A 21,951-nucleotide genomic window follows, 5' to 3' on the forward strand; every position below is an offset into this window, starting at 1 on the left:
AAGAGGTTAAACACCAGGTGCAAAAAAGTATACGAAAATCATACTGGGAATACATTGAAAGTATCATATTACCACCACAAGATGAAACAAATTATGGCACTATGAAAAAATTTTGGACCTACATTAAACATAAAAAAACCTGATTATAGTGGAATTACTGAAATCAAACAAGATGGCAAACTCCTAACTGATCCACTACAAAAAGCTGGGGCACTTAATGCACAATTCCAGTCTGTATTCACACCAGCATCTAATATTTCTCATACAGAATTTGTCAAACAGTGTAATATGCCACAGAATACTCCTTTTCCACCCATATCAAAATTAATAATTAAAACAGAAGGTATACAAAAACTCTTACATAACTTAAATCCGAACAAAGCAGCAGGACCCGATGAAATTAAACCAAGATTTTTAAAAGAACTTTCTGTTGTTTGCTCTATGGTCGGGTGGTTGTCGCTTTGACATATTCACCATTTCCTTTCTCAATTTTATTTCACATGAAATTGCACCCATACTTACTATTATCTTTGAGAAGTCAATTAAAACAGGCGTTGTTCCAGATGACTGGAAAACTGCCCATGTCTCTCCTGTATACAAAAAAGGCCAAAAATATAACCCTGAAAACTACCGTCCTATATCACTTACATGTATTTGTTGCAAACTTTTAGAACATATTGTAGTTAAACACATCATGAACCATGCAGATAATCACAACATTTTATATCCCCTTCAGCATGGATTTCGCAGAGGTCGATCCTGCGAAACACAACTACTAGAATTTATAGACGATGTCTCACTAAACATGGAAAACGGTAAACAAACAGATATTTTGGTCATGGATTTTTCTAAAGCATTCGATAAGGTTTCACATTCTTTTTTAACTAATAAGCTTCATCATTACGGGATACAAGGGGAATTAAATTACTGGATACAAAATTTTCTTAGCAATCGCAAACAGGCAGTAGTTCTTGAGGGGGAAAAATCTGAGTATGTTGCAGTTGAGTCAGGGGTTCCACAGGGGTCAGTTCTTGGACCAAGTCTCTTCTTGTACTATATAAATGACATTCCAACTGGTCTAACATCTACAGTACGTTTATTTGCAGACGACACAATAGTTTATTTGGCAATAAAATCAAACTCCGATGCATTAACATTACAAAAAGATCTAGACAAACTGGCATCGTGGGAAACTACTTGGAAAATGGCATTCCACCCAGATAAGTGTAATGTAATTTCAGTCACCAGAAATAAAAAACCAATCACATTTAACTACACATTACACAATCATTCATTAGAACATGTAACAACAGCAAAATATCTGGGGGTCACCATCAGTTCCAACCTTAAATGGGATGTGCATATTAACAACATATGCAAGAAAGCTAATAGCACACTAGGCTTTCTTAGGAGGAACCTGAACATAAGTTCAACATCCATTAAAGAGCAAGCATATAAGTCCCTAGTAAGACCATCACTAGAGTATGCTTGCTCTGTTTGGGATCCATACTTACAACAAGACATAGATAGCATTGAAAAAGTTCAAAGGAGGGCTGCACGTTTTGTTACCAACAAATACAGAAACACCTCAAGCGTTGGTAACATGTTACAACATCTTGAATGGCGCAGTCTCTCTGACAGAAGAAAAGACTCCAGATTGGTAATGCTTTACAAAATTGAACACGAAAAGGTTGCAATTCCTAAAAATAATAAATTAATTCCTCAAAAAAGACAAACAAGACATTCTAATTCAAACAGCTTCCAAATTCCATCCTGCAAAACACAGTACAGAAAAGAATCATATTTTCCAAGAACTATTACCGACTGGAACAAACTACCAGATAACATTGTAAATTGCACTTCAGTAGACTCTTTCAAATCTTCAATCTCAAAGCATCAATATTAATTACAACATCTTACTTTATTATACAAAACATTTTATATTTTTAATTTTTCATATTTTTTTAAAAACTTGTACATTTTTTTCAATCTATGTCTTGTTGTAAGTTTCCTCCTGTGACATAATCTTCAATTTGTTGAAGGCGGTCACTATATGGTAGAAGAAGTAGAACAACAATTGTGAAAGCATGAACCACAGATTTAAAATTGCAACAGACTGGAAGCCGCAGATTCTGCCAGAATTACTGACCAAGATATTCGACATAACAAAACTTCATTTTATTGACATAAGGCGATCGATATATGGTCAAGGAAACTACGAACTATCCGAATTGTTTCAAAAATTCTACACTTCTCCTTATATATGGGGCACAAAAACTCCCGAAGAAAAAGATAAACTGTACAAAAAGGTACTAGCGCACAAGACCTTAACAGACAAAATGATTTTCTCATCAAATGGGAAACTCGTCATTCCCAATGTGAAGCGTCTAGCTCGTAAGCCAGGTCAACGACATAGACCAAAAAGTGCAGCTGCAAGAACAATGCCGCGGTTTGCCAAATGATTGTACTTGACTGTTACATAGTGTATCTATATATGTAAATATGTATATCAATATAAATTAATTTAAAAACTATGTTATAAACTGTTATATTTTTTAAATGTCATGAAGTGTTATGTTTTAAAAATGTCATAAACTGTTATATTTTTTAAATGTCATAAACTGTTATGTTTTAAAAATGTCATAAACTGTTATGTTTTAAAAATGTCATAAACTGTTATATTTTAAAAATGTAATAAACTGTTATATTTTGAATTATTTGTTTTCTTATGTGTTTGTTAACAAAAATATACATGTTTTAACTTTTTTTAAATATCCGTATATATAAATTTACTAGATATCAACAAAAAATCAACTTTAAAAACAAGCAAAAAAAAATTAAAATCAAAAATCAAATAATAAAAGTAGAAAATACGCTATTACATAGAAGTGAAAAATAAAACAGACAGAAATACAAAATAAACACGACAGTAACAACAAACACAGAACACCAAATACCGTATACATGTTTAATCAGTTTATAAGTGGATTATAAACGGGTCAAGGTTGAGTGAACATGAATTTCTATCGATTACACAGGTGACAATCAACTGATTGAGGCGCGTGTCGATAAAACATTAAATAACTTTCTAATTACAAAAGTTATGATTATGAAATTTGAAATTATGAAGTTTTTCAAAGTATATTTCTATATGCCATGTCCTTTGTGGCCGTTGTATCATTCCATCAGGTCCTTAGTGCACATTTTTGTTCTTAGTGCACTAAGGAGGTCCTTTGCGGTATTTCTACGCACCGTATAAAACTCGCCGGTTTTGAAAATATATAACCTAAATAAAACGAAAAAGACCATTCTTTAATGATGATATTTTAATTTAGGTTATATCTGTACATTTGTTTCCATTTCAATTCATAAAACTTTGCTAAATAATTAATAAACAAAATGTATCATTGAACGTTCGATTTTCAAGAGTCGCCATTTTAATTAGATTAAACGAAACTAAGATTCCGTAATTTGTATTAGTTTATCATGTGACGTATTAAAGTTCAATCCGTCATCAAGGTCGATCGGTACTATCCGTCCGATCAGTCCGATCAGTCAATTACTTTTACAATAAGTCTGACGGATTGCTGACGTGAGTTTGACGCGAACTTGACTGATCGGTGACTGATCGATGACCGCTGACTGATCGCTGAAATAGTAACGCCTAAGGTTGCAAGTACTGTACGAAAATCCTTAGACGAAACGCGAGTCTGGCGTTTCAAATGTGTTTGTTATCCATGTCGTTGACATTTATTTTTCGAGCTATTACTTTCACTGTGTATGTGGTATCTTTAGTTATTTTTTATAAGCAGACCTTTATCAATTTCGGGACGAAATTGTGTATGGGGATTTTGTTGGTTCTTTTTCTAAGTATAACTTAAAACCTGTTTGGGAGTATGATTAACAATCATCTTTTTTTTTTTTATCTTTAATGATGTTCAAAACCAAAACTAAAAAGTTCCAACTGTTGATAATGAATAACGAAGTATGCTGCAGGCTACGTATTTTTTTTAACTCCTTTCTGGTATTATTTCCACTTGGTGCAGTTTGTGTAGAACAATCATCTGCAAAAGAAACATGCATTGCAATTAAAATGGATCTACTTCAGAAATAATAATAATTGATAACATTCTGTTCCATATATTGTTTTTAGTCTACTATTGTTTGTGTGCTCATAACGTTGACAGTTTATATCCGACCTATGAGTAAGAATGTCCCTTTGGTCATGTAGGTATATTTCGCCTCACTTTTACTTTAATAACAAGATAGTTATAATTCTACGTTGATATATGTTGTCAGTAGAAGAACAAAACAAATATTATGATATTGAAGGGACGAGTTACTCTTGTGAGATACATTTTAGTACTTTATACGATATTCGATACTTTGGCACAATCAGGACGACACAACCTTCTAATGCTCATGGATTCTCAAGCATGCTTATTGATTTTTCTGGTTCGTTGGGCTCAGTCTTCTTCTGATTTTTATATAACTATTTTATTTGAATGTGTATATCATGCATTTGATAGGATAAGCTGTCACTTACTGTAAGGATTTATAACTGACACTGAACCCAGGTTGATAGGTAGAATCATCAGTTACGAAGTGAATGATCATCTTATTGGAAGTGGAATTAAATTCCTTTCCTTCAGTAGGACCGTCAGACAAAGTATCTATTAATGCGTCGGCTTTAACCTCACCATCATATATCTAATCAAAATCATTTATTATAAATAAATAATGATGTTTTAGTATCACATTACATCTACTGTCCACTGGATGATATCTTAATGTAAAACAGAGCATTGATATTGATTTTTCATTACAATAAATATGTTGCTTACAATGAAGTACATATAGTCGACTGTATTTTGCATTGACTATCACGACGTGTACCAATACATGAACAAGATCTGCTTTATTTCCTTTCCAGTGTATCTGAGATCAACCTATTATTTATAATGATGCATGCTTCTTATTTGTTACTTTCTGTGTCTGGTTTTGCATACTGTTTGTATGTCGTTGTTGGTTTTTTTAGATGACGGTCTTAACTACAATAAACTTATTTTCTCGAGCTTTAATTTTGATTTTGATTTTAGGTTTGATTATTCTGTTTTTGTTTGTATAAAACAATTTTTTAAGAAAGACAAATACGGCAAAAAGAAATAAAACATGTGTTGGCAAACACGTCTTCTATCAATGTTTAGAATCCCCAAAATATACATCAATACAATTATATAACTTAAAAGCATGTTTTAAATATTTTTTATAATCATTTGAATATGTATATACCTGCACAAAGTCAAAAGGCAGACCGGCAGTTTTGAATCCAGCCTCTAAATGAAAGTAAGTGAAGGTCAGCATTACTTTTGAACCTGCCTTAACTGTGATATTGTAATAACAATTTAGATTATTACAATACTTAGAAGGATAGCCCGGTGACGTGAAACTTCCAACTGGTCCATTAAATATTCCACCACATGTAACTGTCATAGTAAATAAGTCAGATGTTTATTAGTAGAATTCTTGTATCGAAATAGATGGTTGTTTTTAAAAGATAAGGGACTACTTTTTATCTTATGAAAGCATTGGAACCAATTGGAACATCTTTCAATTTTTATGAAAACCAATTTTTGAAGCTATACCTTGTACAGTACGATATGTATCCACTCTCGAAAGTTAAATTTTACAATTAAATCACTTGCGAGTCTCACTTTTAAAATATCACATTCGATGCAATGGTAGAATCTATATTTATACAATAGGTTAAGTATGATCAAAGTTTTTAGATTAAATGATCAAACGTGTGGTGTTTTTTAAGTTATAATTAATACGAGAACTTACGACAACAGGGCTTACAACAAATATCACTTCCGGAACAATTTCCAGTGCTGTCCTCATACTCATTAAAATCAGGACAATAATAATCGAATTTTTCACAGTTGCAATCTTTAGCTGTTAAAGAATATGAAATGTGTTTTAGTATTAATCAACAGGTCTTTATGTTGTTATGTTTGTCTATCTCTTCACTACCAAAATAAAGGCAACAGCAGAATACCTCTGTTCAAAATTCACAAATCGATTTAGAAGAAAAAATCCGGGTTACTAAGTAAAAATGAGGGAAAGACATCAAATTTAAAAGGAGAACTACGACACAACAGAAACACAACACTGAAAATGTAACACACACATAAATGAACTATACTAACATGTTTAACCCCGCCACATTATTTATGTATGTGCCTGTCCCAAGTCAGGAGCTGGTAATTCAGTGGTTGTCGTTTGTTTATGTGTTACATATTTGGTTTTCGTTCATTTTTTACATAAATAAGGCCGTTAGTTTTCTCATTTGAATTGTTTTACATTGTCTTATCGGGGCCTTTTATAGCTGACTATGCGGTATGGGCTTTGCTCATTGTTGACCTATAGTTGTTAATGTCTGTGTCATTTTGGTCTTTTGTGGATAGTTGTCTCATTGGTAATCATACCACATCTTCTTTTTTTATATAATATAAGAAAATCCATTTTCCTATATTGGTACATTTAAATAAAACAAATGGTTATTTGAACCTGGTTTTGCGGATAGCCAAACCTCGCGCTTTGTTTTAAATAGCAATCATATATGCTCTGTGTTGAAGGCCGTACCTTGACCGTTACTATTTTCTTTAATAAATTGTTACTTGGATGGAGAGTTGTCTCGTTGGCACTCATACCTTAATTTCCTACGTCTATCTACATGATCTATAAGCAGTTAAAAACCTGAAATTTTCTGATCATTTCTTATTAAAAAAAGGTAAACAAATCATCAAAACAGAACTAGTATTTGTGACACACATTTTACTTACCTAGATGTATATAGTATGGAAGTGACATGTTAATTACATTTTCTGGCACATTGTTTGTTTCAAAAAGTTAAAGCGACCTACTAAACTATACAACGGGTAAGATATTTGTTACATACCAATGCATGTAGGCGGCTCACAACATCTGTTTGTATTGCAAAAAGGGCCTATGCCTGTATCTTGTTCATTAACATCACACACAGGTTTAATATCTCCGTTTTTAGCGTTACACTGGGCATACTGAAGCGTGTCTTAGAATAGATAAGAAAGACAAGACATGCTGTTCATAATATATTATAAATGAGTTGCACTAGTTCTAGGATTTCACGCAAAGAAAAGTATCATTACAAATATCTAACATATAGTCTTCATAAACTTTTTTTTTTACATTTAAACCTAAAAATAATGTTAGTTTAATTTATACCTTAAAAACACATCTGCGTTTATTTATTTTAGAAAATTACCAATTGTACAAGTTCCTGACCATTATTGTTACTTCATGATAAAATGTTTATAAATTAAACGATGTTTGGACGGACGTGTATTACAAAGAATCCAAGTCATGAAAAATAACTAATATTCCAAAACAAAAGACAGATTTTCATGAAATAAATTAAAACTTGATATCTTTGAAGTTGTAGAAATTGCAAAGAAATAGTAGAGCCATTAACGATGTTAAGGTCGTCAATAAACATCAAATTATCTAAATAAAAAAAATTCAATTTCTGTTGATCAATAAACATGATAAAGTACGACCAAAAAATATTATGAACAGTGGATTTTTTCTTTATTGATGGTAACAATGTTAATAAATGAAGGTAAATATACGTTGACCATAATCCGATCTCTATATTTGACGTGTTGTTGAATAAGTTGTTTTCGTGATTTTGCTAAAGTCTACATACCACCTATAGAAAAGGAGTAATTCGTTCGACATTTCGCACTGTATCCCTTAGTCTACAAAACTGTTTTTCGTTTCAATCAACAAATCACAATCAATCAACAGTAATATGTGTACGCGGTTTTTCATACCATAACATGTAGGCGGCAATCAACTTATATCACTATTGCAGCAGGGACCTGTGTAACACACCATAATATGTAGGCGGCAATCAACTTATATCACTATTGCAGCATGAACCTGTGTTACACACCATAATATGTACCCGGCAATCAACTTATATCATTATTGCAGCATGAACCTGTGTTACATACCATAACATGTAGGCGGCAAGCAACGTAAATCAATATTGCAGCATGAACCTGTGTAACATTTGTACGTACCAATACATGTAGGCGGCTGGCAACATCTATTACTATTGCGGCAACATGAACCTGTGTCTTCTTCATCTACAGCACACGTTTGTTTACATATTCCACCTTCAGCTTTGCATTGACGTGTATCTAGATATGCAATTGATACAAATATAATTTCTATTTTTTTATAATCCTTTATTTAATTATAGAAAATATAGAAAAAAATACTGTTATTCTTAATTGTACACTGTGTCTACATTCCTATGGACTGGTTAACTGTTAGTTATAACACAATGTCACTTTTAACTTATTATGTCTTTTAGTTTTGTTCAATATAATGGATGCATGTGTGACTGTTATCGAAGCAAATAAGAAATAAATTCAAGTTAAATCGATTATGTTTTACTGTTTCAAATCAGGAATATGACAGTTGATATCAATCGTTTGTTGTTTTTGATCTTTTCTTTTTAACATTTCCTGAACAACTTTTTTTTTTAAATTTGATCCAGTCAATCTATATGTTTTATTATTTATTTATATGCTAGTTTTATAGCTGTTGATATGCGCAATAAGAACAAACAGAAATTAATTGATTTTAGAAAATACGAAAAGTATATATTAGAAGATATACTCGTTTACTGACTATTTAAAATTAAAAAAATCAAGTAGGCCTGACTACTTGTTATCATCATGATCATAGGTTGTTAAAAACAGATCAAACAAAACGAATTCGTATAAAATTAGATTGAAAAAAAACGTATCTAAATGCTGTCATTTGTATTAAAAACCAGACTTTAATCAACTCGAAAAAACTAAAACTAAAAAAAGTTAAACTTTATTTTACATACATAATTGTACTTTGATTCTGCATTAATGTATAAAACCACATCACAAATTTGAAGAAAACAATAAGACAACAGAAAATTCTTGTCCATTGTATTAAAAAAAATAATATATTTTCAAATAACGATAAAGATGTCTTACTTTTAACTTTAAGAACTGTCACTGCTGCAGCACAAACAATGAAAATGGCAAGTACAAATACAAATTTCATCTTGGTGTTCTGTTCAGAACATGTAAATTGTAAGTAATGTAATTATGAATGTATATATATATATGTATATATATATATATATATATATATATATGTATATGTAGTATTGATTGAGTTTGTCCTGTTATAAACGAACACGTTTTACCACGTTGAAATCTATATTTAGATACATTGTTTCAATCTGTTGCATATGTAGAGAAAAAGTAACCACGAATTGTATTCAGACACTTTTAAAGATTGCTATAGAATTACTAATCGAAGAATTCAAGTAGAGAAAAATATTCAACGTGTGACCGAACACCACATTAATTCACGAATGCGCGTAGCGCATGAGTTAATTATCAGTGTTGTGCGGTCAGGAGTTGAATATTTTTGATATTGATATTAGTTGATATTTGCATTCTTTAATAAGTTATTCTCTTTATTATATTGGCAAATGGATTTTTTTTTTAAATTAATGTAAAATATGTAAGACAATAAATCTTTTTTCGACGCATTTGCAATTTGTTTTGATCCGCCGTTATCGACGTCTTGAGAACGCCTTTTTGTTGTATGACGTCAGAGAGTGAAATAACCATGATTGCTTCACATGTGAAATTATCGGTTTTTATTTTACTGGGAAATCAATGTAATTCATTGTAACAATTTAAAAATAAAATTTAATCAAATACAAAAATTGCAATGCACTGGAGGATACATAGATGTGCACTTTTACAAAATATGTTCCTTACATCGTAACTTCAATCACCTTCCCTTTCATGAATGTGTCCTACCGAATAAGACTATTAGATCGGATTTGTTATCTTATAAGCAACACGATGGGTGCGACATAAAGAACAGGATCTGCTTACCCTTCCTTCCGGATCACATGCGATCACCCCTGGTTTGTGGTAGGGTTCGTGTTGTTTATTCTTTAGTTTTCTATGTTGTGTCATGTGTACTATTGTTTGTCTGTTTGTCCTTTTCATTTTTGACCATGGCGTTGTAAGTTTATTTTCGATTTATGAGTTTGACTGTCCCTCTATTTTTTTGCGACCCTCTTATACAGCTATACATAAGTGCATTAAATAATATATTAATTAATTATCTGATCATTCTTTTCTTCTTAGATTTGTTCCACAAGAAAAATTCATAAATGGACTGTTGTATTGGTCAGATAATCAATAAAACTATAAGTTTTAAACAAGCTAAGGTAATCTATTCTTGGGATAAGAAAATCCTTGGTTGTCGAAAATTTCAAAGTGTTGTAACAGGAAATTTAAAAAAATGACCATATAAGAATTTGTTCAAATATTTGTATAAGTAATGACTTTGAAAGTAATGTAATTTATTACTTATTGAGTGTCAAAAACTCTATATACCCCTTTGCCTCATATTCTCATTTAGAAAAAAATCACACACCTAATTAAATGGGTATTTAAAAAGCTAGAATGTGATAACATATGTTAAAATTCTTTTATGTCATTTTTAGTAGCAGTAAACAAAAGAACTATGTCAAAGGGACATGTTTTGATTTTATAACCCCCCTTCGTGTGTTAACTAGATAGCATTTGTGTTCGCTTTGGAGATTCCATATATCATCAAGTTATTGAAATTCAAATAAGGGTCCTACCGTGCACAAGTCATCTGTGTTCGCTTTGGATCATCAAGTTAATGGAATTCAAATAAGGGTCTTACTGTGTAATTGTGGACGAGTTTTTTTGTATTGCTATGAGTCTCATTCCTGACGAAAATCAACAAAGACCCATCGCAAAACATTTGCTACAAAAATTTAATGATACTTTGGATATTTTGATGATATACTGGTTGTCAATAATTACGATTTTAGTATGTATACTACAAAAATTATCCTGTTGAACTTACTTTAAATGAAGCTAATACATACAATGCTCTATCTCGATATTGATATCTATATCATTAACGGAAAGCTTAATACACATATTTATGATAAAAGAGATGATTTTTCTTTTCCTATCGTTAGTTATCCATCTATAGATGGTGACGTTCCCTTGTCACAACCTACCGGTATTTATGTATCTTCACTGGTACGATTGGCTCGAGTATGTAACATGAAAATCCTAAGGTTACCATTTTGTTATTGTTTTATGATTAATAAGTTTACAAGCGCGTTCAATTTATGGTTTTTGTACTGCATGTACAACAAACTAATATTAATTAAGATATTTGGAATGAGTCAAAACGTTTAAACAACACCCAAACCCTATAGATTACGTGGATTTGTTTTTAAATATGACTTTAATTGTGGGATGCATTTAATCCAGGTGGAATTAAACATTGATATACATGATATTAACATGCTAATGTATTATGAAATCTTCTGTTTAGTATTGAATCGATTTGTCCGATTATAGAATATGAAGTACATGTACATAACCTCTATCATGCGTTGAAGATGAGATTGAATAAAAAATAATAATTAATATCAGTACAACTCATTTCTTGTTACGGCCATCGTATGGGTCTCTTGGTATACAACAAGTATTCATGCAATGATCGTGCTAAAAATCAGAAGTCCTTTTATGTTTTCAGTTAATATGAGTTTTATTTTCTAGCTATATACAATGATTCGAATTGCACAAAGTAACATGGAGCTGCTATATACATATATTGTTTGCATTTGGAATTGTTGATATTGTTCTCTGCATGTAAGGGGAAAAGAACACGGAAATGATCAACAGTCAGTGAACGGTATCTTAAAGATGAAGTGAAGTCAACACTCACAATTTTACTTAACAAGGTTAATAAATCATGATCTTTAGTACACGCGTAGAACACCGTTCAAATACCAAAATTTATAAAAGTTAAATGTTCATTTGTATACTATAGCATATTCATAATTCATATAAACATGAGCTAAACACATTTATTCTAAAAACAGTTGTTGGCATGACACGGGTTATGTTCTTCTCATATATGTTATGATGGTATGATACTAAACCCCTAACGGGAAGGATTGTGCCTGATGTTCATATGATGAAATCATAATCTTTCAGTCAGTTTAGTTGAAGTCTGGAGCTGGCATGTCAGTTAACTGCTAGTAGTCTGTTGTTATTTATGTATTATTGTCATTTTGTTTATTTTCTTTGGTTACATCTTCTGACATCAGACTCGGATTTCTCTTGAACTGAATTTTAATGTGCGTATAGTTATGCGTTTACTTTACTACATTGGTTAGAGGTATAGGGGAAGGGTTGAGATCTCACAAACATGTTTAACCCCGCCGCATTTTTGCGCCTGTCCCAAGTCAGGAGCCTCTGGCCTTTGTTAGTCTTGTATTATTTTAATTTTCTTGTGTACAATTTGGAAATTAGTATGGCGTTCATTATCACTGGACTAGTATATATTTGTTTAGGGGCCAGCTGAAGGACGCCTCCGGGTGCGGGAATTTCTCGCTACATTGAAGACCTGTTGGTGACCCTCTGCTGTTGTTTTTTATTTGGGCGGGTTGTTGTCTCTTTGACACATTCCCCATTTCCATTCTCAATTTTATGAGATATTGTACTTTTTCAACAAATTTTCAGACAAATAAAGTAAATTATTATCATAATTATTCACAGATATATTTTACAGGACATTTAAAAATTCTACTAATTATATGTAAATATTTCCGGTTTTACAACTAGACAAAATTCTAATAATGCAATTACATTTTAAAGTACTTTATAGGTACCCCGTAATTGTATGTTGTTACTCCTTTGCTATTAATAACATTGAGAATGGAAATATGGAATGTGTCGAAGAGACAACAACCCGAGCGACCATAGAACAGACAACAGCAGAAATTCACAAATAGGTCTTCAATGTAGCGAGAAATTCCCGCATCCTTTATTGTTTCTGCACATTTTTTGAATTGTTCAAGAATTATTCAAATCCCGGACTGTTGGTCAATATGATTATATCATATATCCCTATTTATTTAAGTATTGTTATTGGCAGGACTGATTTGAAATTCTTGAAAAGGGACTCTTTTGATGCAAAACACTCCCAGCTATAACTGAAATGAAAAGTTTTGTAATACCTAGTCCATAAATCTTTTAAACCTTTGAAAATCCTTGTACAACACTTACGGGTGTAACTCGTGGTTGTGATGTAAAGCAGATCTATACAAATTGTTAGTTTAATAACAAAAAGATGTTTTAAATTCAAAACAAATAATAAACGAACTTTATTCTCTCAAAATATTAATGATTACGACATATAAATGTATATAACTGATTAAGTATAATGCAAAATGTATTTATTAATCTCTATTGTAAATAACTAACACGTATAACAGGTATGGCTATTAAACGATATTCGCCGCAGCGAGTGCCGTTAATTTATATCGTAGGTCTCCACGTGATTTGACCATCTAGTAGTCATGCAATGATCGTGCTCAATATCAGAAGTCTTATAATTCTTTTAGTTCGTGTGAGTTTTATTTTCTACCTATATTGAAAGAATTAAAATGTATTAACCGACAAGATAACCAGTCAACGCACGATATCTTAGAGATGAAGTGAACAAAACACACACAATTATGTTGACAAGATTATTAATTCGACATCTTTAGTACATGCTTACAAAACCATTCAAATACCAAAATCCTCAAAGTTAAATGTTCATTTGTATAATATAGCATATTCATATTTTATGCAGGTTTCATATAAACATGAGACATTGTACTTTCTCAACAAATTTTGTAGACAAATAAAGTCAATAATCATCATGATTATTCAAAAATATGTTACAGAACATTTAAAACATCTAACTAATGTAGATGTTTAAAATGTTCTGTAACATATTTGTGAATATTCATGATGATTATTGACTTTATTATAATGTAGATGTTTTAAATGTTCTGTAAAATATTTGTGAATAATCATGATGATTATTGACTTTATTTGTCTGCAAAATTTGTTGAGAAAGTACAATGTCTCATGTTTATATGAAACCTGCATAAAAAATGAATATGCTATATTATACAAATGAACATTTAACTTTGAGGATTTTGGTATTTGAATGTAAATACTTCCAGTTGTACAACGTGACAAAATTCCAATAATGCAATAACAGTGTAAAGTACTTTATAGGTACCGTGTACTTCTATGATGTTCCTCCTTTACAATTACATGAAAGTATTGTTTCTGCAGATTTTAAAATTGTTTAAGAATTATATTCAAATCCTGGACCATTGATTTATTTGATCATATCATATATTTCTACTTTTTTAGGTATTGTTTTTGGCAGGTTTTATTTGAAATTCTTGAAAAGGAATCTCTTGGTGCAAAAACAAAAATGACAGATATAAACGAAATGAAAAGTTATATTATACCTAGTCCATATATCTTGTAAACCATTGAAAATCATTGTACATCACTTACGACAGTAAGTCGTAGTTGTGGTGTTAAGCAAATATATACAAGATTTAAATTTAAGAACAAAAAGATGTTTCAAATTCAAAAACAAATAATGGACGCACTTTTTTTTCCTTTGATTATTGATGATTACGACATATAAATGTATATAACTGATTAAGTATAATGAAAAATGTATCTATTAATCTAAATTGTAAATAATTAACACATATAACAGGTATGGCTATCAAACGATATTCGCCTCAGCGAGTGCCGTTTATATATATTTTAGGTCTCAACGTGATTTGACCATCTAGTAGTCATGCAATGATCGTGCTCAGAATCAGAAGTCTTATCATTTTTTCAGTTCATATGAGTTTTATTTTCTATCTATATTTAAAGAATAAAAATGTATTACACAGCATTGATCTGCTATGTACATGTATTGTTTGCATTTGGAAGTGTAGATATTGATCTTTGCGTGTATGGAAATAAATGACACCGACAAAATAACCAGTCAATGTACGATATCTTAGAGATGAAGTGAAGTCAACACACACAATTATGTTGAAAAGGTTATTAAGTCGACATCTTCAGTACATGCATAGAAAACCATTCAAATACCAAAATTCATCAAAGTTAAATGTTCATTTGTTAACTATAGCATATTCATATTTTATATAAACATGAGACATTGTATTTTCTCAACAAATGTAGCAGAAAAAAAGTCAATAATTATCATAATTATTCACAAATATGTTACAGATCATGTGAAAAATCTATAAATTACATGTAAATACTTTCTCTGGTCTTTATTTTTTAATTTGCATTGTTTATTTGTGAGTTAAATCTAAATGTTCCTATTCTAAATGTTTCATTATTTATTTTATTTTTAAATATTGGTAAGTTATCTTATCTCTATCGTAAACTCTAATAATTTCTGTGTTCTTTATATTTTGACAACCTTCCCTCAATTCGTTGTATTTGCATTTTTTTATTCCTTTATTATTTATCGGTTGTTCTCTTAGCTGTCAGACATTTACTACTAAATTAAAGTACGTCCGGTTGCATACGAAAATATGTGTAATTTTTTGTCTGTTTGATTATTATTAGCAATCATTGTATATATAGTTTTGTAACATGTCGTTTACCTCAAAATTAAAAATATTCGTGCATTATTAAAATATGAATAATTGTCTATCCATGGCGTGGATTATACTTGTTTTAACAAATATAAATAACGGTACAATACAACAATCATAAAGCTTTCTTTTTGAAAACATTTATTGAGCAACACGACGAATGCCACATGTGAAGCATGATCTGCTTACCCTTCTGCAGCACCCGATATCGCCCCAAGTTTGGAGTTCATGTTGCCCAATCTTTAGTGTTCATATGAAGGATATGTGCTTTTGTAGATTTCATACCATAAAATGAATAGGAAAAAGGAGGTCCCTGTATACTGTTTTAAACATCAGAAAACTGGGGTGTACACTGAATACAGGTTATACAGAATGTATTTCCCTCATGCAACGCTCTGATTCCTTTCACGGATTTGGCTATACTTTTTGGACCTTTTGGATTATAGCTTTTCATCTTTTATGTAAGCATTGGATTTCAAATATTTTGGCCACAAGCATCACTGAAGTGACATGTATTGTCGAAATGCGCATCTGGTGCAAGAAAATTGATACCGTTAATTTTATTATACCCCACTTTTTTTTACTTATCTTATCTTACCTGTTGACTTCTGTAAAAATTCAATATAGAAAAATTATATCAAGAAATAAAATAAAATAATTTGCCTACTTACCTACCAATACCCTGATAACCTCAGTCGGGGAGGGAAAACAAAGATATTTTTAATGTTGGCCCTTTTACCTTTCTTGAACATACATTGTAACAAATACTAACAATGAACAATAATTATAAGTTGTAACAATGAACCTGCATAGAGCAGATTTAAAAACAAGAGATGTAGTTAAAGTGGACTTGGGTATTCTGTAAATGTTTGTGCAATGAAAGAATAGTATCCACAAAAAAATGAAAGTCAATTATTAAAGGATCAACATGGACAATGAATAAGAACTAATGGTTAGTTGTGAATGATAAGCATTTCCATTCAACATTAAAAGAAATTTGAGTGTCATTTTTTTCTCAGAAATTCCCAAATATACCATTATATAGAATATAACTGTGGCACCCTAGTCCATTTTAATTCATGTACTTTGCTTTTGTTGAATTCATATGTAGCAATTATGTTGTATTGACATTTACACAAATTGATGTTAACAAGAGAACATAAAACATGAAGTGTGTTTCTGCTGTTTCTGTATCATCTACTATTTTCATGAACTTGAAGGCTCCATTTATACAATCAATGTGTGTTTTTTTTTTTAAACCAGAAAAACATCTCGACAGATATTTCACACAGGTATCATCATTTTTTTTCTGTGCATATATCATTATTTAAAAAAAAATGAAAATCAGTAAAATAGCCATTTTGCCAGATTATCCTACTTTTCAACCCCCTCCCATTCTGACTCCTACTGCACTTCCAAGACTACCGCTACTCCCCCTTTTTGACTCCTGCTTAGCAACTTCTTATTCCCATGTTCCCTAGTTTGATATTGCTATGACGATTGACGACTGTATTGTCCGAAAAGCATGTTCTCTTGCCCTACTAACCCCTGAAAATATGTTAAGTTCCGTCTTTTCAAATAACGTAATGCATCATGTGACGTCAAGTGTGATTCGCCGTGATTCGACGCGAAAAAGAAGTTTGTTATTTTCTCTATTATTGTACAAGTTATCTCACAATGGCGAAATCAAAATATCACCCCGCATATGGCGTTCTACACAATGGCGAAAAAATGAAAAACGACGGAATTACTAAACAACAGCCTACTAAACACAACTTGAAAACTAAAAACTGATCAACACAAATCTAACATTAAAGAATACTCCCTTAAACAAAACGATGAAATAGTTCTAAATCTCCTACATTCATTGACGATGAAGCTTCTATAAACACGGGATGTTTGGTAAACACAGTTGTTCAGAGTATGAAAGATCAATTTGAACTCAGTTGTCATAGAAAAGGAAAACGCGTCAAAATCACTTTGGTATTGGCTTTTTAAAGAAAAAACTCGAATTCGAAATTTATTTTGATATTTTATAAACCAACGAAATAGTAGAAATCTGCAAGTGTAAGGTTGTTGATACAAACCAAGCAAATGCTATCAATTGCCTACTCTTTCGCTTATATGTTCTTTAAAGATTGTTTTTGCATTGCGTTTTAAATGCACTGGTCTAGTTGAGCTACAGGAAAAATGATGCAATACCGCTCTGAGTTCATTGCCTATACATGAATGATGCAATAGTACTTTGATTCCCTTGGCTAGAATAATTTTGTATTCAGACATTGGTTAAATTTTTTAAAGTTTAATCAACTTTAAAAGTTGCAATGCCCTCTATGGGTCGCATTTCCAAATTTTCAGCTTTACTAATATTTTCAAAAAGCAAGTTTCTTGCATTGACGAACTAGTATTGTACAGTAGTTAGATTTTCTGTTTCAATCTGTTGCATACACGAAGAAAAAAAGTATCCATTTATATTGAGACATTGATTATGTTTGTGAATGTTTAATCAACTTTAATAATTGTAATGCACTATAAAATGTTATATTATACATGCATTTGCATTTTCACAAACCAAAAACAAATTATCAAATAAATAAATTAATTAAATATCTGATCATTGTTGACGTCAAAAAGAAAGGCAACAGATACCAGGGGAACAATCAAAATCATAAAATGGAAATAAACTAACAATGCCATGGCTAAAAATTGAAAAGACAAACAGACAAATAATAGTACACAAGAAACAACATAGTAAATGTAGAATATTATTTGTAAACTTCAGCGTGAAAGTCTTTTCCTACTTGCATTTATTTATGCTGTAAATTATGTAAAAAGATCTAATCTTCATTTTCAATATTCAAAAAATGTTTGATCATAACATGACAAATCAACAGAAAGAAGATCTTCCATATCACCTGACAGACAGTATTCCAAAATAGTATCTTTAATGCATAATTTAACATTTTGTATATAAAAGGTTATAAGTGTTTGCAACTAATCTATTAGGTGTTTGAACATACACATGTAAAACATTTAAAAGGCATTTGCACATAACGTAATAAAAGCTAACAGAGATTACCAATTGTTCAAACGCATATGAACTATACCATTATGTATTATGTTTTTCACTGGAGATACATATGTATAAACTAAAGTCGTTAGACTATAATATTATGAAGATTTCATTTAAGTAAGATGTATCAGAACAAAACGTTTAGAAAATTTAGCACAACAATCACATTTGAGGCAAGATGCAATTATCAACTGAATTGGAGGTAGAATACACACAACATATGAAAGAAAGTAAAAGTGGTTAATCATAAAATTTGGAGGTATTCACAAATCATATAGTAGTTACAGTTTAATGTATTGCCTATAGACCACAATAAAGTTTGAAAATGACATATCACATTGATCGACCAAAACATTAATTAATTTGACATAACACAAAGATGAACTGTCAGAAATAAAGGCATCTGTACGTAACAATAAAGATGAAATGACAGGACAAAATCAAAGCTACGCAGCACATTTAATATTTACACTATAAGACCGTTATTTCGTTCCATACATACAGTTAAAGAGGTAATCGAAGAATGCTATAGGTGTGAAACAATTATTAGTGACATATGTTGTGTAGGTTTGTTCAATTTTTAAAATATATGCAAAATGGGTTTGGCGTGCGACATCTTTCATCTTTTGTTTTACATTTGTATTTTTTTCAGATATATTTCACATCAGTGAATTTTTACCTGTAAAGATGTTATCGAAGAATGCTGTAGGTGTGAAACAATTATTAGTGACATATGTTGTGTAGGTTTGTTCAATTTTTAAAATATATGCAAAATGGGTTTGGCGTGCGACATCTTTCAACTTTTGTTTTACATTTGTATTTTTTTCAGATATATTTCACATGAGTGAATTTTTACCTGTACGTGTTCAAACTTAAAAGACATTAATAAATTGTATATTATTTTGATATCTACAAAATGTAAACACAATTGTACTCAAAGTTACGCTTTTTCGGGTCCTTGTTTGAAAAAAGTCTCTACATAATGTGTTTGGTTGATTGATGGTTATTCAAGTCACTTTCAGCACTAATTTTTTTATTTTGTGGCTGTCAACCATTGACATTCGTTTGAGAAACTGACAATCCTAGTCAATTAAAATCAGAGACGAGTGCAGATGTCACGTGAGCGATTAAACTTCACGACGTTATGGTCAGTGAAAGGTCAGCGATGCAGTAGTTGCACCACCTAGATCATTTAGCAAACAGTGACTCAACCATTGTTAGATAAAATTAGTTTATACATGTATTTAGGTCAAACCTAGTTCTGACACCTTATACATCAATGCAATGGTACATTATTTCAGTGGAGTCAATTTAAAAAAAATATGAACATTTTATGGTGCACCGCAGTGTTGGTTTTTTGGTATTTTTGTTGAACTTCAGTATTATATTGTTTCGTTGTTTTTCCCTCATAGTTAACGTTTTCCCCTAGTTTTTTTTATTTTGTAACCTGGACTTTTTTTCTCAATCAATTTATGACTTTTTTTTAACAGCGGTATACTACTGTTGCCTTCACTTGTGTGTATGATACACTGGTATTTCTTTAAACTCACATTCATAAGAATATGGTTTAAGGAAGGTAATGATAACAATAGGTGTAATGAAAGCAAGTGTTTAATTAGTTAAAAATCAAGCTTATTTCAAGTCTAATTTGATGCATAACTCACAAAAAAAAACCAATTCCTGTTTACCAATTCATACCTTGATCATCAATTATGTGATGACAAAAAGATGTGTTAGTGACTTAAATTAATGACTTGGGAATTAAAATTGAATGGAATAAAAATTTTCCATAGCAGTGAACATAATTCAGTTATGTTCAGTTGCACCTGAATCATGCAGCTTGGTCAATTACTTCCTAAACAAAAGATTTGCATGTTTTTTTCTAGTTTCAAGGCTTCACTTGTATGTTTTGTTGTTCCCAGAATACTTTAAGTATTTAGAAATTCAACTGATGCAGTTATAACGTAAAACGTGCCCTTTTGTAAATTTCATGCCATAAATTGAAAAATAAAAACACATTTAAACTGGTCTTGTTTACACAAGAGGTGAAGGCAGGGAATTCACGTATCCAACATTTTCTGACTTGTGCACAACCTGTTCGAAGTCGAAGACAAAATAGATTGATTTCAAAGCACGATTCAGACAATTTTTTCTCAAAGATTTTATCCTTTAAACAGGAACAGAGGTAAAAGACAAAGCCAATCAAGGTGCACTCAGTGGGTTGAAAGATGCTTCAGATTTTTTTATTTTCAAATATCACCCTTGAACAACACAAATCGTGTAGCAAGGTAGTTTGTTTTCCTTGATTCCGAATCATATACTAGACGCTTCAATGCAACAATGTCTTGATTTAAAACGCTTGCTGATTACAGCACCGGAAAGGTATTACAAAAAACCAACACACGTTTACTACAGCATCGGAAAGATATCACCAAAAACCAACATAGAAAAAAAAAATTGTTTGGCAAGAATGGCCAATAAAATTTTTCGAGTCGCGGCGATTCTACCGGGTCGGTGGTGGGAGGGGAAACAAACAATATTTTATTTTTGGCCCAAGATAGTCGAAGAGATTTACAACAGACATTCGCAGCTGTGTGTCATCATACTGCATTGCCAGTTACATATGTATAAAAGGCCCTGACATGAGAAAGTGTAAAACATGCAAACGATAAATCTATGGACCTTATTAATGTACAAACCAACAAACACAAAACACATATATCTTATACATGTACCTGAAATTTATGAGCGGCTGCCCTGAATTTAGGGAATTTCAAATATAAAATCAAACATTTCTGAGACTACTGCAAGGCAACTATGCAAATACATTGTCCCCTACGTATACTAGTTAAGAATTCATTGTTCTGAAACAAAATTCTGACTTGACCTATAACTTGTCATGGTGTAAACTATATATCAAATATAAAGTTCATATACTCCAGCATGGCGAAGATAAATGTGGAAAAATGATTATTTAATTTTATAAGTCCAAGGACTATAACTCTGCTCACAACCATCAGAATGGAATATATATCAAACTTATTCTTTAACTTACCATGATTAAATTATATACCAAATTTAAATCAATATTTTCAAGCATGAAGAAAAAAGTGTAGAAAACTGATTTGCATGACTGACGGAAGGACAGACAGACAGACAGGCTGAGTGCAAACCTAAGTCCCCTTCAATTTCATTGGAAGGGACCTAATTATTCTCCTCTATACAG

General features: G+C 31.2%; 1 protein-coding gene across 1 annotated transcript; it reads right to left on the minus strand.

Annotated features, from left to right (window-relative positions):
• Positions 1 to 3,960: 3,960 nt before the first annotated feature.
• Positions 3,961 to 9,210, minus strand: LOC139519632 (uncharacterized). Its single transcript, XM_071311835.1, has 7 exons — positions 9,084 to 9,210; positions 8,127 to 8,246; positions 6,962 to 7,093; positions 5,845 to 5,955; positions 5,293 to 5,486; positions 4,547 to 4,710; positions 3,961 to 4,064 (listed from the first exon to the last, which is right to left on the minus strand). The coding sequence occupies exons 1-7, from the start codon at positions 9,151 to 9,153 to the stop codon at positions 4,061 to 4,063; spliced, it is 795 nt and encodes a 264-aa protein (XP_071167936.1). The 5' UTR covers positions 9,154 to 9,210; the 3' UTR covers positions 3,961 to 4,060.
• Positions 9,211 to 21,951: the final 12,741 nt, after the last annotated feature.

The sequence above is a fragment of the Mytilus edulis genome, chromosome 1 (genome assembly GCF_963676685.1).
Source record: "Mytilus edulis chromosome 1, xbMytEdul2.2, whole genome shotgun sequence".
NCBI lineage: Eukaryota > Metazoa > Mollusca > Bivalvia > Mytilida > Mytilidae > Mytilus > Mytilus edulis.